This window comes from Babylonia areolata, chromosome 4 (assembly GCF_041734735.1).
Source record: "Babylonia areolata isolate BAREFJ2019XMU chromosome 4, ASM4173473v1, whole genome shotgun sequence".
In the NCBI taxonomy this organism is placed as follows: domain Eukaryota; kingdom Metazoa; phylum Mollusca; class Gastropoda; order Neogastropoda; family Buccinidae; genus Babylonia; species Babylonia areolata.
The window spans coordinates 7949106-7974809 of NC_134879.1; the positions used below are offsets into that span (position 1 = coordinate 7949106).

The window sequence follows — 25704 nt, forward strand, 5'->3', positions numbered from 1 at the left end:
AGTCATTTAAGGACACACCATTGAAACCCTTGGCTGAAGCTTCGAAGACAGGACGTACCTTGGTAGTCATACTGGACTCCTTGACTACTGGACGTTGTGGCAAATAGAACACCGGACAGCAATTAGCCATCTCCTCCGTAGGTACCTCTTAATGACACCTTTCTGCATGCCACAGAAAACCTCATGATATCGAACCTCCATGTCTGGATCTTTACTGAGTTGACGTTTCAAACTGTCAAGATGAGATTTGGCAAGCAGCTTGTTGTCAAGAAGAGTCTGTTTTGCCTATTCATTCTTCGATGGGAGGGACACTGTATTTCTCCCTTCTGCAAACTGGACACTCTAACAGCTGATGAGTAACCCTAACGGGACTCAGCACAGAATTTGCAACTGGCATGCACCCTGACAAGACCCGGCCAAACACAGACTTCTGAGCTACCAAACTCTGAGACAAAAACTTCATCTCGCTGGTCATCAGCTTCCAATATGCATCAAGACCCCAAGGATATCCACCTTCACCTTTTGGCCTACTGGAACCGAATCAAATCCAAGATCACCACCAAAGGAGGTCAAAACACTCCTAAGGACAGAGGGCTGACAAAGAGGGACATGAATAGTGGGGATTTTGGTTGCCTTCAACCTCACCTCACTTCTACTCCCTTGCGGCTGCACACTGTACACATTTCTTTCTTTGACTCTACTTGTGGCATCCGTACCGAATGCAGCATAAGTGAGAGCCTCTGACCCCAACCACTCTGGGCCTACTCTGTCCACTAGATCCTTGGAAATGCAGGATCTGTCAGAGCCAGTGTCAAAGAGAATGACTGCTTCAGTCATCCCGCCCTGGCCTCTTGCCTTAACCCGGACTGTTTGCATCAGAACAGGAACAATGTGAACGTTTCTCTTTATTTTCAAAGTATAATATATCAGTTCTTAATTGAAAATTAATGTTTCAAAGGGTAATCTGAATTAAGCCTTTATTTCAGTCTAATATCATCTCAGAATATTATTTGTCATTGAAAGTGTTAATTGGAAGGATAAAAGTGTTTATTTCATTATTTGTGTTTCTCGGAAGTAATGGGTGAGTGTTGGAGTCTGGGAGACTCCAAGGTGGGGAGAATGTTGCATATTGCACTGCCAATAATTTGTATTTGCGGTGTAGGGCCATAATGGAAGTTGACTTGATATCAACCTTCCCACAATGCCCTTTTTTGTTTACTCACTCAATGGCTGTAATCAGAAAAGGAATGTTAATATAAAGGCTGGAACTTTCATTGAATGTTTTAGGTGCTGTTTGTATGTACAAGACTTTTCTGCACTCATCTTTCGTTTGCTGTGTCATTCAGTCAAGCTTTAGACATGTGCATGCGCACACACACACACACACACACACACACACACGCACACACACACATGTATACTGGAGTGGATTTTACGACATATTTTGCAAGGGACAACTCTCGTTGCCATGGGGTCTTTTATGTGCACTACATGCAAGCTCCACGGGCGACCTTGGTTACTCATCTCATCTGAATGACTTAACAACACATTTACAACACAAATGCAATGCCACAAAACACATATTGCACGCAAACATATACTGGGGGTCCTGAAAATACAGCAGTAATAAAAAAACAACAACATTTTAAGTTTAGAGTAATTTTTTTTTTTGTCTGAATAATTTGGAAATGAGAATCATTACTGTGAAACCATCAAAAACTACAAAAAAAAACATAACCCACTAAGTGATGCTGACGGAAAAGTACAGGCATGTATCAAAATTAGGTGAATGAATGTGAAGAAGAAATGCTTACACCGTTTTTGATGTTGGTTTCCCATCGTAAACTCATGGCCCTCAAGTCAAAGACTTTGACATCTCCATTGTCATACCCTGCTGCCACACACCTGTCCTGATCATTGTAGGCATGACCTGCATCACACAACATGCACACACACACACACACACACACACACACATACCCATGAGAGCACACACAATGAATGTTTAAAAGCATTCTTACCTGTTCTTTCTAATTCTCTTGATTGTACTGTCTGATGTTGCAGAGTCCAATGTGGTTGCATGATATTAGGCTGGTTTGAATTATTTTCTTTCTTTATTTATTTTTTGACTCACTTGTGTAAACAAAGTTAGTCTATGTTATAACCATGTGTTCGGTTGTCTGTGTGTGTGTGTGTTTCTGTGTGTCCGTGGTAAACTTTAACACTGCCATTTTCTCTGGAAATACTTTGTCTGCCAATACCAAATTTGGCTTAAACATAGTATGAGAAAAAATATTCACAGTCATAGTAATAATAGGTTGTAAGTCTCCTGAATTAAGCAGTATTTCCATATCATTAATGGTTTATTTTGTTGAGATTCGTTCTGAAATCCACAAATTCTAAAAATCGCTTCCCACTGATTTGCTCGAAGGCAGTAAGACGACACAACCTCGTTTTTCTCGTTCATAATTAAAAGGAAAGAAATACAAATTCCATGCCAGGCACCCAACTGTACAGAAAGGCACATACAAACCTACACTAAGTAAAGATTTATGTGAATTATATTGAGATACATGTTTCATTTCCACTTCCAGGATGTAATCATTTTCAAAAACTTTTATTTTCTTCTACCAAACTTGAAAACTTGTTTGCTGCTTACAAGTATGCTTGTCCATGGAAGACTGTCATATCACTGAGATAAGACAGAGCTTACAGGTCAGGGTGTCAGCCTGTGTCTTCCTCATAAAGAAGCCTTCCTTAGATCAAAACAATCTGAAAAATTACAGACCTGTCTCAAATGTGTCCTTCCTTTCCAAAATTTTAGAAAAAGTCATCCTCTCCCTGCTTCTTAAACACCTAGAGCAGAATGATCTTTCTGACCACCATCAGTCTGCTTACTGACAAGGCCATAGTACTGAAACAGCACTGCTGAAGAATGTAAACAACATTCCCTGTGGTTTCGACAATGACAAAATTTCAGTTCTTGCTCTTTTAGATCTTACTGCAACATTTGATACAATTGAACATACACTTCTCATTGAAGACTCAACATTCTTTTGGCATTCACATTCTTGCTCTTTCCTGGCTTCAGTCCTACTTAAAGAATCAAACCCAGACTGTCTGTGGCAAATATTCTAACAAAACTCCATTATCATATGGTGTCCCACAGGGATTAGTCGTTGGCCCTATTCTGTTTGTTCTGTATAATACCCCACTGTCTGATGTTATACACAGTCACTGTCTCTCGCATGAGAGCTTCGCAGACAACGCTCGACTTTATCAGTCGGCTTCTATTGCTGAAACTGATAAACTGATGACACATGCAAAAGTGTATAACTGACTTTAAGTCTTGGATGACCTTCAACAAACTTCAGCTAAATGATAAAAATACTAACTGTTGCTTGCTTGCCCCAAGTAATTTATGAACCACTATCTCTCCCTCATTCTCTTCTGGTAAACAACACTGTCATTCTTGTCTCCTAATCAGTGTACTGCCTCATCAGTCTTGACCACAGTCTGTCTCTTCAGCAACACATTTCAAACACTTGCAATTCAGCTTAACTTGAGTTGCGAAGAATTAGCTCTATTCGCCATTACCTGTCTATGGAAGCAACCAAAACATTAGTCTGTACATTTGTAGATTGATTACTGCAACTATGTTCTTGTCAGCATTCCAAAAACTTCACTGGATAAACTTCAAAGAGTTAAGAACAATGCTGCTTGACTTATTTTCAGATCCTCCAAATCTGAACGTTACTCCTCTCTTCCACTCTCACTTCTGATACCAGGCTTTTAAAACTCCCTATTGTAAAAATGAAGCAACAGGGTCAAAGATCTTTTTCTTTCCAGGCTCTGTCATTGTCGAACAAACTACCAGAAAATTTGCGTCATTCTGTCTCTCTGAAATCATTTGTCTGCTCTGAAAACACATCTTTTCCAACAGCTGGGTTTTTTGTTTTGTTTTTTTTTAATTTTTTTTTTTCTTGGTGTGATCTGGGTTTGGGTGCATGTTTTGTTGTGGAGAGGCTGTTTGCCGTGTGTGTGTGGCAGGGTGCTGGCGAGTGTCCATGCATTCGTGAGTGTGTGCGTGCCTGAGTGAGTGTTGCAGGGATGTGTTTTCTGGAGGGTGTCATGGGTGGGTGGGTGGTTTCCAATGTTCATTTGCGTGAGTGTTTTCTGGCACTTGCTACCGTGTGTGTGGAGTACTGATGGGGAGGCGGGGAGTGGGGAACAAAATGTAAAGCGCTTTGAGCAGTATTTCTGGAGAAACGCGCTATGTAAATGTCCATTATTATTATTACTGCATTACTATAATTCAGCAAAATCAGTTACACCATTGATACTTTGAGAAGTACACAAAACTAGTACCTAAACAACTAAACTTCATGTCACACTGATTTCATCTGACGAAGATTCAACTGTGAAGAGGTTAAAAAGGTTTACTTTGATCTTTTTCAATATTGCTTTATTTTTAGCATAGGTCTTTAAAAAAAATGTATATATGTTCCTTCAATAATCAGCAATGACTATTTTTCATGTAGATTCAAGTATTTGCATTACCTTAACCTATTCACTGCTAGAGATTTGAAAAAAAAAGAAAAAAAAGCTCTCCCCTTGGCAGGGGATTTGGGAATTTGGAGGGTTCAAGGGTAATAAGTGTTTAAAAATTCAATAGCACAAAAACTATTTGAGACACAGAAAGAAAGTAACTATTTGTGTGACGTAAAGTCAATGTGGATTCTTAATCTGGGCTTTTTCCCAATTATTTTGATTGATGATAACTATTTAATTATTTCAAAGTGAAGATAATTTTTGTGCATCAAAAAAGTCTATTTCTGCCTCCACAGAATGACATCCAAACAGAAAACAAACAAAGAAAATACAGCTGGAAATAGCACGCTTGTCAAATAATATCTGTTGAAGAAAACAGTTTATAAATTTATAAAAATCACAGCTCTTGTAGACATGTAAGTGAATAACTGTCCCAACAATAAAAAACATGTGTTCAATTAAGATAAATATTCAAGTCACTCTGTACGAAAGCCCCCGATCGGGGCCCTACTGTTTACAACTGTTTCAGACAAAGGGCCCCGATCGGGGCCTTAGATTGTTTTGAATTTTTGGAGTGGCACCTAATTTCCATAATGACATTATGAGCTAAAAATATCTTAACAGACCTTTCCCCTCTCCACTGCAACCAATAAATGCAGTGTGTGTTGCTGTGTGTGCAAGCAGGAGAGGTACTTTCGAGGTGACTGGTTCATGTGAACAGTATGTGTTAACAATGGCATCTGGCCCAGTTTCATCACAGTCACAAGGCAGACAACAGAATTAGATGAAGGGGCCCTATCATGACTATGTGACGTTCTGAATTTAATCTGTTGCAAACTCTTTGTGCTTTCCTGGATTCGTTTACAAGTCATCAGGGTATGCAAATTAAAAAAAAAGAAAAAAAAAAAGATACTTTTAAATCATCTCACTGTATGATAGCATAAGAAGGGAGGAAGTTTTATATTTTGTCCCCAACTAACTTGTCATTTACAAATCAGTCTGGAAGTTTTCAGTTCATAAATTCTAACATTTGTTTTTTGGTGATTTTATTTCTTATCCATACAAATGGTTCACCTGTGGCGAAAGTCAGGGGAGCTAACTGGCAGTACTTAGTTTGTTAACCCTATGAGCCCTGACCACCGCTTTGCCGGTGGTGGGGAGGGGTGGCATAATGCCTGGCCACTGGTTGAGCGGTGCATAAACACTTGTGTCGTGTTTTGCTATTGGTTGACTTATATTGAAGAGCCAATCAGAAAAACCGTAATATTCTGACGTCAGCGAACATAGTACCAACATTGCCGCGCCTTTTCACTGTGTTTTGTGCATGTGCTTTGGATAAAAAAGATCGATTTCTACCATAAAGCGTGCAGAGTCTCAACCTGACATGCCTCCTTTGATCAACTGATTCTGCATGCTCAGATTAATTTTCAACATCACTATCTGTAGCAAAATCATCCGATTCGAATTTCACATCACTATCAGAGTAATCATTGTCATACTCTACTTCCGATAAATCATCAAGCATATCAATTACTTGCTGCATTGTGTACAGTTGTTTTCTCGCACGTTTTGTCCCTGATTTCTGCCCTGACGGGCCAGGTTGAGACTCTGCACGCTTCAAGTGTTTACGCACCGCTCAATCGGTGGCCGGGCATTATGTCATTTTTCTCTGCCACCGGTAAAGCGGTGGTCAGGGCTCAAAGGGTTTAATACCAATTATTTGCAAATTTTGGCTCAGGAGCTCAGGCAGAAGGGTTAAAATTGCTCAGGAACTCAGGGCTCAAAGGGTTAAATCATGTTCTCATTCTCTTCTTCGTTCGTGGGCTGAAACTCCCATGTTCACTCAAATTTACATTAGTGGGCTTTTACATGCATGACCGTTTTACCCTGCCAAGTAGGCAGCCATACTCTGTTTTCAGGGGTGTGCATGCTGGGTATGTTCTTCTTTCCATAACCCACCAAATGCTGACATGAATTACAGGATCTTAAACATGCATATTTGATCTTGTGCTTGCGTATACACACAAAGAGAGTTCAGGCACAAATAGATCTGCACATGTGCTGACCTGGGAGGTCGGAAAAATCTCCACCCTTTACCCACCACACGATGTTACTGAGATTCGAACCAGGGACCTTCAGACTGCAAGTCCAACGCTTTAATCACAAGGCTATTGCGCCCGTCTCATGTTCTCAGAAACTGAGCAATAAAGTGTTTCTTACACCTAAGAACGTCACCTTTTAGAGGGAGAAGCTTGATGATACGCACTCCCCCCTGTTGCAACTGAGCTGATAAAGTGTCTGCTGTGTATCCTGTTTGTCTCCTCTACAAAGAAGTTGGTCAATTAATAAGTGACAAACTGCATGAAAAAATAACACTATGAGTTTCCTGTCCATTGTCAGTCAACAATGGATTTCATGAAAATTGTGGATTATTGGCTTTTGTCCATTCTGGCAGTTGAACACTGAGAAGACAGTTCACTGACCACACCTCCTTCCACACCCTCTGTCTAGCCTATTGTCTTACACCATTTCTCTCTCTCCTCCCTCTCTTCCCAAACTATGTGAAAGTAATGCACCTTCACTGTCTGTTGTAGTCACTCCTTCAAAAACGATGTCTGACTGCACAGATGGACTGAACTAAGTGTCAGATGTTGCTGACAATTCTGTCACTGTTGTCATCAACTTCGAGTTCAAACGAATCATTAGACAAGGTAGATCCATCTCTCATTATACCAATCTATAATCATCTGCACAGCCTGTTAAGTTGTGTAAATCTGCTGACTGGACCACTGTATCTGCTGGACAAAATTTCGGATGTCTTTTTTGCATCTGAGGCAAACACACTTTTAGGTTCTAAGTGGTCCAAATAGCAAATCATTATCGAAAGGAAAAGGATCTCCTACCTGGTGTATGCTCATTTATTCTTATAATCCAGACACATTAAACTAACCGTTCAGTGTCTGTTTATATTCAATGAACCAAACTCTGATGAAGGAAAAATCAGAACTGATGCAGGATGTCTGTGGACATCTTAAAGGCACTGTTGCAATACTCTGTGCAGCATGTCAGCTTATGTCTTACAAGCGCTGAATGGGTTAAGCCAAATATACAACAACCTTTAATTACAATTACTGGATGTCACAATATCAATATCTCACTGTGCAGATCTTTGAAAATAATTCTAGATCAATTTGACATCACAATCTGCATGCACAATTTGCAAATGCATACCCATGCATAAAACAGCAAGCAGAAGAATGCATTGATTACTAAAGAACTTAGCATATTTCATACTTCTACAAAATTAGGAAGTGTGACCACTCAAATTACAAGTGGGAAGCTGCTAGCACTAGGGAATGTTTTCCATGGAGGCAGTCTGTTGTAGGAGGTGCCATGGCACAATCAGTTAGGTGTTGGACTGTTCATCCAGTGTTCACCAGTCATCAGGGTTGGAGGCCCGTTTCAGCATGGTGTTGTGTTTTACTGGGAAAGGCACTTTGCTCTCATTTTCATTTCTCCACCCTGGTGTGAAGGCTAAAATGGTGGAAGGAGATGATTGAGCCCTGCCTCCCTGTACCAAGCTCTAAACACAGTAGACATGAATTTACTGCCCTGATGGCCATAAAAGGCTATGCGGCCTGTAACTTAACCTTTTAAGTCTGCTGTTTGTAAGGCACATAAGAGTAAGCAAACAACCACACTCCACAGACTGCTAGCAAGTGATCTCTGTGCATTCACACTAATCATTCACTGATAATGATAATTGGAGTGACAAGCATAGTGGCAACACTGACCGAAGGCAACAGTCCAGCAGTCTCTCTTGGTCTCCCCATCCCCTGGCTCCATGGTGGCAACAGGTTCGTTCTTCTGTCGGGGATCCCACACCTTCACTGTGCCTGCACAAGGCAAGGTTGACATTTCTCTTATCTCTTTTTATTTTAATTTCTCTTAAGTTTAACCCTTGCAAAGAAGGTTCTTTTCTTCTCAAACTTAGAAATGATAAAAGATGGCTAAAAATCAAAGTTACCTTAAGATGAAGATAAAAGCAACATTTCGAGTCATAGACTCTTTGTCAAGTAAAGAGGTGAGGAGGTGTTGGCAGGTCACAGTAGTCTGTACTGAAGAGGTAAGTATATCTTAATGGCTGAAAACTGCTGTTCACCTCACTGATTTGTTGGAGGAGAGGGGGGTGGGAGGAAGATGTGGGTGGGGTGCAAGGTGGAAAAAACCAAAAAAACCCTCAGTTCTGACAATGCCTTTCACATGAAAACACATATACATGAAGGAAACTGGAATTCACAGCAAGACTGCAATAGTATTAAACAAATATGGATATATCTATATTTCTTCACATACACATATACAAACATAAAGATTACATACATAAATACATAAAAAATAAATACAAACATAAATACATGTACATGGTTTCTTGTGTACATACATACATGTGTGCATACAAAAGTACACATTCATACATATATATTTGCAATTTTTTTCATTTCAGAATACAAAAAGACAAAAATGATGCCATAAGTTTACTTTTTATGGATTTTCATATCTAAAAAAAACCAACACCAAAAAACCTGATGTGCCTTTTCATGCAACATTCACAATCAGTTACTTTGCGCAGCAATCATACCACAGAAAATCTGCTCTGCTGTTCTGGTCAAAAACTTGTTGCAGTAAAATGGCAAGAGAAATTAGCTCAAAAACTTTGCTCATACAAAGCTGTATTGAAAGATTACAATGACAGGGAAAAAGGTTGTTTTGTTTCCTTGTGTTCAATGCATTCTTTTGTAAAACCAGTTGTCCAGAAGGCAAACTGCCAGCTATAAACTAGCATCCCTCCTGAAGGCACCTGAGCATACCTATAGAAACCAAAGCAAACTGATCAACACAGTCTCAATTCCCAACCTGGCCTATCATTGCCAGACCTGGACCCTGAACAAAGCCCTGGAGTGCAAATTCACAACTTGTGAGACAAGATGTCTCCGTTGAGCAGCTGGTGGAGCCAGAAGGGACAGGGTCAGAAATGACAACACCAGAAAGATGGTTGGTGCTACATTTATCAACCAGTACAGAGCGCACCAACGCATTCAGTAGTTTGGTCACCAAACAAAAATGCCAGTGGAGTTAATCAGCCAGTCCTGCGAGCCAACAACACCAAGTACGCAGACTTCACAACCAGATGAAAAACACACTGGTGGTGGATTGATGGAGTTTCAGACACACTCTGTACTGCAGCATGGCGCTAATCCAGGCCTCCCATCTTGCCACAGATCACCGACTTCGTCTCACTGTGAAACTTTTCCGGTACAAGCGGTCTGATAAGTTAAAGTAAGTAAAACCAGTTTATCTACAACTACAAAGTATGTCAAACACTGTGCTGAAAATCACTGCCAACAGTGTTTTCTAAACCTTTGCTGTTATTCCTACTTCTGTTGCTGCTACTACTGTAGGTTTTGCTGCATCTGCTCTTTACAAATCATTATTTTATGCAAGGACTACTCTAAATCTTAGACAACTGATCTCACATAAAAATGAGTGTTTGGCTCAGTGTGAAAAAGAAAGAGAGCTAAGAAACAGATGCTAAAATGGGTTTTTTTTTAAAGCCTCCAGACTTCCTGTTTCATGTGACAATCAGGGGAAATCCCTAGGCTTAGTTTTCACAGGTGCCATAATTAGTTTACACTGAAATTATTGTGAAAAAAAGTATCTGGTGCTGTAATTTTAAATAAATCATCGCAAAACTGTACTGCCATCAGTAAACTCTTTTCAGATGAATCTTCAGCTGTTCTGCTGTTATTCATAATACAGACACTGCCATCTGATGATCCATCTAATGATGCAGACTTTCTGTGTTTGCTTCTACTTAGCAACAACTCACCATCACGACTGCCGGTAACAATTTCTGGCGCCCCTTCCCCAATGCCCAGTCCACCAACAGCATCTATAGAGTTGATGATCTCTTTGTGGCCTTTTGCTGAATACAGAGGCAGTTCAAGACTTTCCAAATTCCTGAAATAAATGAAAAAATATACTTTACACTTCACAAAGAATATTATCCAAAAAAAAGTTGCAACAGCTGTTTAATTGTTAAAGTGGGGTGGGTATGAGGAGGAAGAATGCAGACAATTAGCTATGCTTCATCACACCAAATGAAAAGGTGGGTTTTCAAGTTTGTTTTTAAAGAGGACAGTGCTGGTAAGTGACTGAAATCCAGAGGAAGAGAATTCCAGATAGAAGGTGTTTGATAGTGTCTCTGAAGAGGTTTGGGGGACTGGAAGGAGCTTTTCAGCACAAGACCTGAGTGAACAGGAAAGGCAGAAGATTGGTAAGATGGGAGATATCCTTCAAAGTGCTGAAAGCCAATAAGGCAATTTTGTACTGGATGGGTAACCAATGAAGCTGACATTAAAGTGGGGTAACATGATCCTTTTTGACTTAACACCCATTCTCTCTCTCTCAAGCGCGCACACACACACACTCACACACCCACCACACACACACTCTCTCTCTCCCTCTCTCATGTTCCAATATGTTTACACAAACTGCCACACATACATGTGGAAAAACATGAAAAACATACACACACATATATACAAAAACAAACCCAAACCTTGTTCAAAATACAACACACAAAATAACTGCAAACAAAAACAGTTCTCATCTTTCTCTACATTACCTGGTATTATTACTGTTAAACTGAAAACCAATAGTTACCAAATATTCAGTTTTCCATCAAAGTCGCCTGTAGCCAGATGTCTGTTTTGTATGCTTGATGCTCCAAATGTGCCACATTTAAAAGGCTTTGACTTTTCAATCTGCAACAAAAACAGCAGGAACAAATATGCAGAAATATACATATTTTGACAAAGCAAGTACTTTCACTGGTCTGTTACTACATGTGTGTGTGTAAGTGTGTGTGTGTGTGTGTGTGTGTGTGTGTGTGTGTGTGTGTGTGTGTGTGTGTGTGTGTGTGTGTGTGTGTGTGTGTGTGTGTGTGTTTGTCCATAAATTATCAATTCCATCAATACTCAGTCACTGTATCAGTTGAAATAATTAATCCCTTAAAACTGGCTTTTGAATTTTTATTTTCACCAAATAGACCTGAAAAATCAAAATACAGACAATGAATTGACAGCAAATAGTTACACATTTACAAGTTCACATATGTAAACTGCTGCAGACACTGTAAGTTCTCTTTTTCATCTGGAAATGGAATGTCCTCAAAATCTGAACATTGAAGCATATATGTGGAGCTTAAAAAGAGTCAAAATCCAATGCCTGGGGTTTCAGAAGCTTCACCACTAAACCATAGTTTGATTTCAACTTTATCTTCTAATCAAGTGCAAACTCCAAAATTGCCATTGGAATATGAATTAAAAAAAACAAAACAAATGATGTGAATTTTTTTGTTTGTTTTTCCCCATTATGACATAATCGGAGATACCAGCTAGTTGATAAAATATGGTACCATACTGCCTTTCATGTACTGTGTGACCATAACTTTGAACAAAGTGGTAAAGAGTATGGTAGTAATATGGAATAATCTGGGAAAGGAGGAGGAAAAAGTCTGGAAAAGGTTTGAACCCTTGAACTCCTAGTTGACAGCCAATAATTCTTTTTTTTGTTGTTGTTGTTGTTGTTGTTGTTGTTTTTTGGTTTTTTTTGCTGCCCTGTCATCTGCACCGTTTCAGCGGCATTGCTCCCATGCCATTCATTCCAAGTCACCCAAACACATCCACACCCGGGTTTGTCTGTCACACTCCAAGCATTGGCAGTCCGCAGGGAACCATCAATGTTAGGTCGCCAGGAGGCCACACACCAGAGGAGACCCTCTACTGCTGCTGAGTCACTCCGGTAGTGTTCAGTGGTGCCTGTTCTGATTTAACATACTTAGGACACCATCTACTAAGCCCCCTACTGACAATAATGGTTTAGTCGTGGAGCCAGACTTGAGTGAGCGTTCCTCCCAGAGTGGAGACCGCCACCACATCCCTCAAACAACAGTGCCCCATGAATCTGCCGACACTGAAGACATTGACAGGACTCACCCCAAGCACAGAAGTGGAGGGGTATTGAAACTGAGGTCACCATGAGAGCAGGGCATGAAAGGCCACAGACTCGAGACTGTTTTGTTTATACTGATGATGGAGGAGGAGGAGGATGATGATGACGATGATGATGTTGCTATGGAGGTCCATTTTGGTTTGGGACTGCATGACAAGGCTGTACTCTATGCTTCCTGTCATAACGATATCCCGGCATTAACCAGGCCCGAGAGATACAGACCCTTGCAGTGTTGGTCAGGTAATTAGAGCAACACACCCAAAGACACATCCTTGAAGTGGATGACACTCGACCATGTGGTCCCACTCCCAGTCTCCCCATTTAAGCCCACAGCACACTCAACTCTGGGTAGGAGTCAGCAACGGGCCGAAAACTCCACCTCTGCTGGGATTCAAACCCGCGTCCTCCCAGCCGTCAGTCCGCGACGCTAACCACTTTGCCACGGCGGCTGGTAACTTTGGGACATTTTTGGTTTTTTTATATTGTTAACCTTCGCCGGACGGTGTGGGTCCATGTGGACCCAGAAGGGTCTTTAAATGCCGATATCTCGTATATCTATAGATGTTTTTCAATGAAATTTTAGATATGCTCCAAACACACAAATCCCCTCCTTGTTCTAAAATTTCAAAAAGTAATTAAAGGTGACATTTTAACTAGTCACTGATGACGGTGTGGGTCCATGTGGACCCATGGCTCGCAAAGAGGGAAAACTGTGTTTACCCCTCCGCAGACGGCCTGGGTCCGTGTGGACCCATTGCTCGCAAAGAAAGAAAACTGTGTTTACCCTTCCGCAAACGGTGTGGGTCCGTGTGGACCCATGGCTCGCAAAGAAGGAAAATTGTAACCCTTGGCTACAGAGGGCGACAATGGGGAGGTCTGTAGGACCCCTCTTTGCATGCTGGAGAGAGAAACTGAAACCGATACTGGCATTTCTGAAAGTAACAAGTTCTGATGAAGCGGTGGGTTTTTCCCACGTTGTCTCCTTGCTACGAGTATCTCTCATGGAGGCTGGACAGTCACTCTGATACCGTCATGGACAGACCCAACATTTTTGAAGCACTTGTCACCTGCGCCCACGTAGAGGAAGATCGTAATTTTGGTGAGTATATCAACATTTTGAGTTAGAATTTAAACCACTTGACTATTTATTAGGGGAAATAAGATTGATGGGTCGGGGGTTTGGGGAGTGCAGAAATGGCTTGTATCTATGGTTTGTATCTGTCTCTGTCTCAGTTCAAGTTGCATCTCAAAGCTAGCCAAAACTAATCAATAACGTAAAAAGGCTTGAAGAATACGATCACAGAGGTGTACTCACGCAGTAGTTCATGCGTTCACAGGTGCCGATAGAGGAGTGGATAGGGGGATTAACGTATGTGCTTTATAAAAACCAATGAAACCCACTGTTTTGCTTTCCTATCCCTAGAAGATGATTTTGGTATGAATGCCTACTTTCACTTTCAATTGTTGTATGTGTGTATGTTTGCCTGTAGTCTACGTATGTGTCTGGGGAGACAAGGGGTGGGGGGGCGGGGGGGGGGGGGGGGGGGGGGCTTTCTCTCTCTGTTTTGGTGCTCTAGTGTTTATGGGTTAATTGTTTACAAGTGCTCACATGAGTCTGCATTTTTGTTGCTTGTCATTTTTAGTTGCGAATGCTTACAATGTTGCCCGGGTTTCATCGATGACAGTGTGTGTGTGTGTGTGTGTGTGTGTGTGTGTGTGTGTGTGTGCGCGCGCGCGCGCGTGTGTGTGTAAATCATAACTGCAAATTTATGGAATCATATCTGACTATATTGTACCTATCTCTTCTTTTTTTGGTTACCCCAGATGAGCAAAGAACACGGATTGCCAGTTCCCAGGACCACGAACAAGAAAGTGGCGATGACTAGTGACGAAGAATTTCTTCCACCTGAGCCTGATGCGGAGTCCCCTAGTGATGATGAACCAGATTTCGAAAAAGATGAAGAAGAAGTCTTTTCTCAGTCAGGTGAGGAGCAAGAAGTGCCACCAGATTCCAACACATATACAGCAAAGGACGGAACAAGATGGAGCAAAGTTCCAGTGACCGGAAAAAGAAAGACGCCGTCTAAGAACATTTTCAAGCGTCCCCCTAGTCAGGTCCCTGGAACCCAAAACAATGGCCTGACAGTCGTAGGGACAGTCAGATCCAACAAAAGGTTTCTACCCTACCCTTTCAAAAGCAACAGAAACCTCCCACTTCACGTGAGCGAGTTTGCTTACAATAAGACTGTCACCCTTGTTAATTACCAGGGGAAGAGAAGGAAGAACACCATTCTCCTCAGCTCAATGCATGACGAAGGGATGGTGAAGCCAGGGGCCCCCAAGCAGAAGCCTGAGATTGTTCTTTTTCAAAATGAGACAAAGGGGGCCGTAGACTCTCTGGATAAGCTTGCCCATGCTTATACCTCATTCAAAAAGAATTTCCAAATGCTGGCCATTTGTCATGTTTGCCAACATCATTGATCTTGCTACAGTGGCTGCACGCTGTGTCTGGTCAATCAAATTTGAAGATGATTCTCTTGCAAAGAAAGATGCACGGAGTGCATTCATCCAATGCATCAGTAAAAGCCTGATGTTGCCACACATGAAGCGCCATCTCATGCACACAAACATGTACCGGGGCACTCTTGATCTGATGAAACGTTCAATCAAGAGGATTGAGCTTGAGTCAGAAGGGCACAAAATGCCAAGAGCAAAAACGGTCAGGCAAGACAAGTCTGAGACAGTAGGATCAGGTGAAGCTGCCAGCACATTGCACAAGAGGCAAGCCAGTTCTGATCCTGGAACATCAAGTGAAGCTGCCCCCTGCTGCTTTTTCTGCTCATGGTAGGCTGATTGAAAAGTGAGACAGAGGTGCCAGAAATGCAGTCAGCATGTTTGTCCCGACCACATGCAAATTCTTTACCCTTCCTGTGCGTGCTCAAAGTAAAAACGCTGAACGTGTCAGATCATGAGAATTCTAAAATGCATACATGTTCTTCAGCTATACCAAATGCAGTAAAGATATGGTATTTGGCTCTTACACAATGTCATGACCTAACATGATTCTTGCTTGTTGAGTTCTTTTGTGTGTGTGTGTGTTTCTTACTACTGCTTGGTGTTCTTGATGTTTTGATCTTGCTTGTATTTTTATGTTTCTTTTTTCTTGCTGCTTGAAGCCTAATTGCCTTAGAAATATAGTCTGCATTTCAGGTAACATTCCTTAGTGTCACACATACAGACATGCAACATATACACATACAGTTTACACACACACACACACACACACACACACACACACACCAGGCATGCCCACCCCCAAATTTGCTTTTCAAGAACAACACACATTAGAATCAGGGACAGGGTTAAATTTTCAGGAACATCTCAGCAAACATGCATCTGTCATCAGTCTGACTGATGTCGCAAAACACATACGCGTCTCTTTTCCTCCCCAGCTTTATGAACGGCTACTTCTCAGAGTGTTCCTTCCTGAAGGTCTGTGACATCATGCAATCATGTCCAAGGCTGTGATTCAAGTTCCTCATATACACCTGTATTATTTATCTATTGCAGATTTCACATTAAATTGATATCATCACTATTAGTACTATTGATTTCAGTGTGGCCCAGCTGACCATCCAGGGCCAACTCAACTCCTGCCAGAAAACGAAATAATTGATTTTTAAGAGGTTTGGGAGGACCTCTCCTCTGTGTGTGTGTGTGTGTGTGTTTGTGTTTACAAGGAAAATGTACTTATCACACAAGTTTGTACTGTACCGATATAACTGACCATCTGGTCTCTGCTGCTGTAGTGTCTGTTCCGCTGACAGACTTGTGTGCTGGTTTGAGGAAAGAAATGGGGGAAGGGGGATGACTGGAGGGAGGTGGGGGTGGGTATGTGACTGGTCATATTAATTTCAACAGTCCGGGATTCTCAGCCAGAGCAAGTGGTCACTGTCCTGGCTCAGTGCCAATTTTGCCACACTCATTGACTGTGTGGTTTTATCCACCCCCACCCCTCTCTCACCATTGGTGGCAGAGACTCAGAGAGAGTGGAGGGCAAGTATGCATATGGGAGGTGGTGTCTGGTGGTGGGAAACAAGAGGAGTGAGGGATGTAGCCAAGTGAGGGGATCGGAAGGAAAGGAGGAAAATTGAGGTCATGTTTGTGTTGACTAGATTTCACTTATGAATATAATTCCACAGAATGCTTATTTCTGGCTGTTTTCTTTTCTTTTTCTTTTTATCAGCACACTGGACCTTCACACTGAGATGAGGGGGAGTGAGAGGTGAGAGGAGAGAGAATGAGAGAGAGAGAGAGAGAGACTGAGCAGTCAAAGTACAGGAGGGGAGGGGGGTAGTGAAGGGACCAGAATAGCGCTGCAGTGATTTTGACAGCTCTGCCAGTGGTAGTGGAAGGGTGAGGTGGAGGTGGAGGAAGATTGGGGAGGGAGGAAGGTGGGCACAGCCATTCAGTACATTGCTCTCTTGGACTGACTACAGACAGGTCTCACTGGCCATCAATTAGATAACACGAACTCGTGGGCGTTTTTCTTCCTCCTTTTTTCTTCCAGAAAATGGACGTTCCGTTTTTGACCAAAACCTAAAATCAGTCTCAGGACCGCGGAAGAGTTGCACCCATGTTTCCATAAGTCTTAAAGAAGTGTCTTCGGCAATGGTCAGAAAGCCATCAATGGGTACACTTGTACCCACTCAATACTGGGGGAAAATGTTATGGTCTGATTTTTTTTATTTTCCGGGACATGCAGCAAACATCCGTATTTCCGGGACACCTATTCAATTCTACCAATTTTCCGGGACAAATACGGGCTCTCAGTAACAGTAGGCATGCCTCACACACACACACACACACATACTAACACACAAATTCTGCTGTGATGGAAGCATAAGCGCCACTGTCCGCCACTGTTGCAGGATGGAACAGTATTTTGAGAACTTCGCCAAAATCGGATTAAAATAACCCTCTTTATAGACATGGGTCCACCTGGACCCACACCGTCTTCGGAGGGATGAACACAAAATTTCCTTCTATGACGGCCATGGGTCCACATGGACCCACACCGTCTGTGGAAGGGTGGACATGATTTTCCCACTTTGAGGGACATGGGTCCACACGGACCCACACCGTCTTCCGTGTATAGTCAATAGCACCGTCCGGCGAAGGTTAATGATGAAGGACGATGAGGATGAGGATGATGATGACAATGTTGCTATGGAGGTTCATTTTGGTTTGGGACTTCGTGACAAGGCTGTACTCTACGCTTCCTTTCATAATGATATCCCGGTGTCAACCAGGCCCGAGAGATACAGACACTTGCAGTGTTGGTCAGGTAATTAAAGCAACACACCCAAAGACACATCCATGAAGTGGATGACACTCGACTGTGTGGTCCCAGTCTCCTCATTTAAGCCCACAGCACACTCAACTCTGGGTAGGAGCCGGCCGCAGGCTGAAAAACCCACCTCCGCTGGGATTCGAACCCGCTTCCTCCCAGCTGTCAGTCTGCAACGCTAACCACTTCGCCATGGCGGCTGGTAATTCTAACCACTCCACCAAGTTATTCAATCAATGATTATCCATTGATCTTCAGACTACTTAGTTATTAAAAAAAGTGATAATTAATATGGCTGGTGATATGCCAATGTTTGTGTTAAACAACCAGCTTCTACTTTTCATATATATATATATAAATCAACATTAAGTGCTGCCAAACATATTTGTGGTTTTGACTCAATTGCTGGGGTGCAATGGATAGGTGGTCTGTGGAGGATATATCCTCACAATGTTAACACAAGAAGTAAGCTATTCATTGAGGGGTTTCTTTCATGAGGAGGAATGAAATTTCCCAACTCAAACTAGGCATACGATGGCTCAGTGGTTAAAAACCTGCCAGAAAGGTGACTGAGTCCTGAATATGTGACCACCCTGGAGGCGTGGGTTTGAACCTACTGAGGACCAGGTTTAAAAAAAAAAAAGAAAAAAAAAAGGTGGCAATACAAGGGCATCCATGAGTCATGACTGGGTGCTGCCCAACCCCCTTAAAGTGTAAGGAGTTAAGCCAACTTAATGGCCGAAACACTTGACTGAGAGGGGCTTCTTCTCTGAAGACCTTGTATTGTCCAACTCTCCCTACAGTTTCTTATAACTTGGTTATCTGACTGGACAGACAGAGTGAATTACCATCAAACGGGCTGTCAGTTTCATCACTGTCATTGCCATTCACCTTAGTGTTCAAATCAATCATCAGACAAGAGAGATCCTAATCTATCGCTATAGCTATCCATTATCAGAAACACAGCTTTCACAGTTGTGTAAATCCACTGACTGGGACCACTTCCTTTACTGGACAAAGTTTTCAACACCTTTTTTTGCATATTCTTTTGCATATGATGCAACCCCCTTTCCATGCCCATTCCATGTGGTCCAGTATGCAAATCATTGTCAAGTGGAAAAGCGTCTTCTACCTGATATATGCTCATTTAGGAGTACTTTAACAGTGTATTGCTGGTGTTAAGGCATAGATGAATCAAAACAAACTACAATTAAACGATAGTAAATCTTAAGCTATTATCATTTCTTCAAACAGACTGTCTATAAACAACACTTTACCTTCCTCTGTTAAAATTGGAGATTCAGATGTAGACGTTTTGATTCAAACCTTTCAATGAAGAAGCACGTTAACAATCTCTGCAAGGCTGCATACTTTCAAATTCATAAGATCCGTTCCATCAAGCATCAAGCAACACAAACTCTGGTGTGCTCTCTTGTCTTGTCCAGACTTGATAATTGTAACTCACTCCTTATCAGTTTTCCTCAATAATTAAAACAAAAACTGCATTCTCTTCCCTGGTTACCAATTTCTGCCAGCATTCAGTACAAAGTCGCAACTCTCAAATTCAATTCCATTTTGGGTGCTGCCCCTTAGTATCTAAGAGAAGTCACCCAAACCTTCACAACCCCTTGACAACTCAGATCATCTTCTGATTCACGGCAGCTTCTTGCTCCCCGTGTTAAAACCCGATCCTTCGCTGATTTTCTTTATTCTCATTCAGCCCCATCTGTCTGGAACAGTTTACCTCAGGATCTTCACCACTCTCCCTCATTTCAATCTTTTTAAACTGGTCTGAAAATACGTCTTTTTGAAAATGCCGATACATATGTACACTCCATGTCTTGTAAGTGACATTTAGCTACAAGCCATGCAAATTCTCTCTCTCTCTCTCTCTCTCTGTGTGAGTGTGTGTGTGTGTGTGTGTGTGTTTAATGTTTCTTGTAAAGTGCTTTCAGCTCCCTTTGTTTAAGGGAGGAAAGCGCTGAACAAGTATTCATTATTATTATTATTATAATAATTATTATTACTATCAAACTAAGTGTTCAGTCTGTTTAAGTGCATTGAACCAAAGTCCAATGATGGAAAAATCAGAACATATGCAGGGCATCAGTGGACTTCTTACTGGCACTTAACTGGATAAACACAGCAACAGATCAAGCCTACACAGGCCCCAAACCTCCCAGATATTTCAGGTGGGCAGTGTGCAATATACAGCTTAGCTGGATCGGTAAAGAAATGTGGACATGTACACATCCTTGTCAGAAACAGACAGAATGACAAACACAACAATACCAATAGACACCCATCAAATGAAAAAAAGGATGTCTAGTTATCTCCAGTTTTTGTGGGTTGTTTTGTTTGTTCGGCCTTATGCAGGGCTTCACAGCGCGCATGTGACACATGACACATGCTGCTTTCATGACACATTAGTGGATCAGCCATATCATATAGATTCTGGACACAAAAAGTTTTTGACTGACATGTAGAAGTTTTGATTGGCTAGTCTGAAGAGCCCCGGTGTGTCAGATGTAAATGACCTCCCCGACGCTGTCAAGTTCAGTACCACCAAACTCTGCCAATCACTGTCCCCTCCTCAAACAAATCACCTCCACTCAAGATAGTGTCCCAACTACAACAAGACTCTGGAACACTGGGAATAAACCTGGCAAATGAGTCCAGCACATGCACCATCATCTGCATTTCCCCAAGCAGGAAGAAAGCTGTAATACCAACTATATATATATATATATATATATATATATATATATATACAACCTACATGGGCAGACACTGGAAACAACAGTTACCATCACAATGGACTTGTCCTGGAGAAAACACATTGCCAACACACTCATTAAGGGCAACAGAGCTGTCAGTTTTCTGAGGCAGAACTTCTATGAATACTCCACCAGTGTCAAGTCAGCGATGTACAAAACCATGGTCAGACTGATCTTAGAGCATACATCCACAGTCTGAGACCTGACCTTTCAGAAAGATGTCACAGTGCTTGAGAATGTAAAACGCTGGGCAGCCCACTACATCTTAAACAACTACAGTGATTAGACACCAGGCTGCGTGACCAGCATGTTAAAACACTGCAGTGGGAGCCTCTCACAGACAGAAGACAAGACAACCGCCTCACCACAGTTTTCAAGATCAATAACAGCATGGTTGGCATTTAATAAGTCTCTCTTATACACCAAAGGGGATAGCTGGACAAGGAGAGCCCCAAGACTGTCCCAGCCCCATGCAATAGCTTCTGTTATAGAACCCTGCACCAGTGGAACTACCTGCCACCCAGCCACACCAATATTCCTTTTTTTCTTTTTTTTTTGCTGCCCCCTCATCTGCACCATTTCAGTAGCATTACTCCCATGCCGCTCACTTTAGATTCCCCCATACATGGCCACACCCGGGTTCGTCCGTCACAGTCCCCAGGGTCGGCAGTCCGCAGGGTACCATCAATGTTAGGTCGCCAGGAGGCCACACACCACAGGAGACCCTGCACTGCTGCTGAGTCACTTCGGCGTTGTTCAGTGGTGCCTGTTCTGATTTAACGTAGTTAGGACACCACCTACTAAGCCCCCTACTAACAACAATAATGGCTTAGTCACGGAGCCAGACTGAGTGAGCGTCCCTCCCAGAGTGGAGACCGCCACCACGTCCCTCAAACAACAGCCCCCCATGAATCTGCCGACACTGACGACATTGACAGGACTCACCCCAAGCACAGAAGTGGAGGTTTATCGAAATTGAGGTCACCACGAGAGCAGGGCATGAAAGGCCACAGACTTTGAGACTGTTTTGTCTATATTGATGATGATGGAGGAGGAGGATGACGATGATGATGACGATGTTGCTATGGAGGTCCATTCTGGTTTGGGACTGCGTGACAAGGCTGTACTCTACACTTCCTGTCATAATGATATCCCGGCGTTAACCAGGCCTGAGAAATACAGATACTTGCAGTGTTGGTCAAGTAATTAGAGCAACACACCCAAAGACGCATCCTTGAAGTGGATGACACTCGACTGTGTGGTCCCATTCTCCCCATTTAAGCCCACAGCACACTCAACTCTGGGTAGGAGCCAGCCACGGGCCGAAAAACCCACCTCCGCTGGGATTCGAACCCGCGTCCTCCCAGCAGTCAGTCCGCGATGCTAACCACTTCGCCACGGTGGCTACACCAATATTCCTTTGTTGAAGATCTTCCAGGCTGGTCTGGGTCAGCATACTGGCTCTGCTAAGAACAACTAACAAGCAGCACCGTGTGTACATATTTCAATCTTTTAAACCAAATCTGAGCTAACGGCCACCCATTTATCATACCCAGTTAGCTTAGCAGACTCCACTGCTGGACTACACATGTATGTCAGAACACAGTCCGACCCAAAGATGAAGAAGGAAAAAAAACAAAAAAAACAACCCCAAACCTTGACGAGTGAAATAAAGCTAGGCCTGACAATGTGTTGGTGGCAGGGCATCAGGTTACCTGGCCAGCCATGAGGTGCAGAAGCTGCTGCAGGCTTGGTGCCAGGTGTGGGACCTCAAGGTCAAGGAAAAGGTGAAGCATCTGTATCACCTGTGTCCAGAGGCTATCCCCTCCCCCACCTGGAGGCCAAACTCCTGGAACCACATGCCTGGCCAGGGGCTGTGGAGGGCATGGACTACATGATTCACATTTACATACTGGAGGTTCCTTAAGACAAGCATCAGCAGCTGATCCAACCCACTGTGGAAGGCAAGCTGAACATGCTCAGGGCCTGTACCAGCCAGCCCTCTTTCAGGGGGGTTGTCCTCACCTCCTGTGTTGCTGTGGACTATGATGTAGAAGCATGGCAGCCCCCAGTAGTGAGGTCCAAGGCAGACTGAACAGAAGAGTGGTTAACCAGGACTAAAGGTTATGTCAGGAGTAACATGAAGACTGAAAATGCTGCCTGGAAGTTTGTTGGTGAACTGAGTTAGGCAACATGTTTGAGCTGATTGTACTGAATCCTACCGTAGTCCTGGAGCCACTCCTGGGTGCGTCAACTTGCGCTAGTATTTAGCTGGTGAAGGGATTCCTGTAACAAGCAACAACCTTGGTACCAAGGGTCCACTTCAACATTGTGGATGTCAGGGACTGTGCTGCTGCCCATGTCGAAGCACTGATTGTTCCAGAGGCTGCAGGTAAATGACACCTGATTGGCTGTGAGGCCATGGGGTTTTAGGAGCTTGCCAAACTCCTGTCTTTGGGCCTCAAAGTTACCAGGTGCCCACAGCCTCAATGCCCTTCCCCCAGTTGTGGCTGCTGAGCTTGGTGGACAGTAGAACTCTTGACGATATATCAGGGCTCAAGGGTCCAGCACCACTATGATCTCATGTGGATGTGAGAGGTTCTCCAAATCCAGCCTTGTCCCGCAAGAAACTCCAACATTGACATGACTCCATCATCAACATGAGGTATGCACTGATCGAGGCAGGGTTCTTCAAAATGGCAGACCAGTATAGAGGCCTGGGAGGCAAGGAGGAGTGACAGAGGAACCTAGAAACTGTTCTGTCCTAAATGACACGTTCCCACTTAGCCATCAGTCAACATGTATGATTGTTCAGCTTTTGTCATACAAGAACTGAAAACTGAACAATCATATTATATTGGTAAAAATTGATCAATAATTCATATAGCGAAGATAGCAATATCCAATGGCGACCGACACAGTACACAATCATTCTGCATCACTTCATGAAGCAGGTGACAAGTGGTGTTTCAAATTGCTGTCTTTGTTGGCTGAATGAAGTTGGAACTGATTTTGCTTTGAAGCATTTTCCTGAACTGTCTGGTGCAGCTGCATGTCAGATCTGATGACGCCATCGTTCCTCTTGTTCTTGTCATTTGAATCAAGATATTGAATAAATAGATCTGAATAGAACAAGGGACATTCCATGAAAATTTACCCAAAGCAAACGAAAACATCCTGAGGAAGAACTCATTTGCACTGAGAACTGTCAATATCTGGAACAACCTTCTAAGTTCTAACACATGTCATTAGTGCCAAAACTGTGAACACTTTCAAGAACAGGCTCGACAAATTCTGGTCAGACCAAGAATTCATGTTTGAAGATTTTATGGCAAAAATAAAGAGTGGGGCACATAAGCAGCCAGACGTAGAATCCGATGAACACCATATATAGGGACCTGTATCGGAAATCAACTCTAAGTAACTCTAAATAAGTAACTAAAAGGGGTAGAAATCAACTGTCACGTGGGGATAATACTTACATCCGTAATGCATTTAACTTCTCCATGTGACACTTCATATATCTGTAGAGCTCCAGAGCCTCTTGCGTAGTTCCCTAAGGCCACAAATTTGGCACTGCAAGGAATCCATTTCGTATCGAAAAGTGTGTAGTTCACGGGCTTTTGGACGTGTAAAATTATCTGCGGCTTCTCCATGCTCGCTTTTTTTCTGAATATTTTTCTGTCACTTATGCTGGCGTCCTCACACTCTGACAAGAACAATTCAAATGAATCAGTTTACAAACTTCGCAGATACTTGCTCGCTACACGTTCAGACGTGATTCCGAACTTTCAAGAAACGGAAATTGTTTTGCATGGTAACTAATCAAACATGTTCTTCGACAAGAAAGAGGGCGAGGGGCATATTCGTATTTTTATACAATATGGGGAGCATCTTTTATTTTATTTTCCCCACTGTTTCATCAAAAACCATTATTGTGAGGACTGCTGATACAATATATTTGCGAATTATGCTATTTCATCTGTATAACAACAATGTTTTACGGTGATTTTTCTTTCGTCTGATTCTTTTACGATATTTTTGAATGTCACTCGGGTAATATCACTTTTCACCGAAATCTTATGAATATTTATGAATACATTGAAAAATACACAAAGATATACCTCCGAAAACGGAGTATGGCTGCGTACATGGTAGGGTAAAAACAGTCCTTCACATAAAAACCCACTCATGTACATACGAGTGAAAGTGGGAGTTGCAGCCCACGAACGAAGAAGAAGACAAAGAAAAAGTCGATAAACGAATCACTCCCTTTTTTTTTTTGCGTTCTACACCATACCATAGAAGTAGTATTAGTAGCAGCAGCAGCAGCAGCAGTAGTAGTAGTAGTGTTTGTTGTAGTAGTAGAAGTAGTAGGTTAGGGACAAAAACAAGCTTAAAGCTTATAAACAGTCCCTTCTTTGATCTCATGACACATTCTGTTAGAGACTTTGGTCAAGGTTCGACGCTTCATTTTAATTTTATTTATTCATCAAAAACTCTCTGAAAATAGTTGATTCTTGAATGAGTTAGTTGATGGTGCTTGTTTTAAATGCAGTGACAGTTGATTCCATACTGACATTCGTAACTCGGTTACTGGAGCAAAACTTTCTTGTGTTTGTATTTGAACGTTGTACTTTTTTTTTCCATAAGTATTTCTTGTGGAAATGTACTGAGGTGATTCTACACAGTCTGGAAGGTCATTAATAAAAACAGTAACAAGTACTGGTCCTAGAATACTTCCCTGTGGTATTCAACTACGAACGTCAGCCTCAGAGGAGTACTCATCACCAACTCTGACTTTCTGAGTGCTTCCTGTCAAAAAATCTCTTATACATTTGTGTAAACTACTGACTATACCATAAGCTTATAGTTTCTTTAACAGTCTTTCATGTGGTACACTGTCGAAAGCTTTACGAAAATATAAGTTAATTATGTCTACTGGGTCAC

At 42.3% G+C, this 25704-nt stretch overlaps 1 protein-coding gene across 1 annotated transcript in view; it reads right to left on the bottom strand.

Moving 5' to 3' along the window:
- Positions 1–24579, bottom strand: part of LOC143280818 (dynein axonemal assembly factor 10-like) — a 43210-nt gene extending 18631 nt beyond the window's left edge. Inside the window, exons 1-5 of the mRNA XM_076585517.1 lie at positions 24237–24579; positions 11278–11378; positions 10442–10572; positions 8346–8447; positions 1815–1930 (exon numbers count right to left, since the gene is read on the bottom strand). Coding sequence (XP_076441632.1) covers positions 1815–1930; positions 8346–8447; positions 10442–10572; positions 11278–11378; positions 24237–24410 — 624 coding nt within the window. The 5' untranslated portion in view covers positions 24411–24579. The remainder of the gene's footprint in view (positions 1–1814; positions 1931–8345; positions 8448–10441; positions 10573–11277; positions 11379–24236) is intronic.
- Between the last annotated feature and the right edge of the window lie 1125 nt (positions 24580–25704).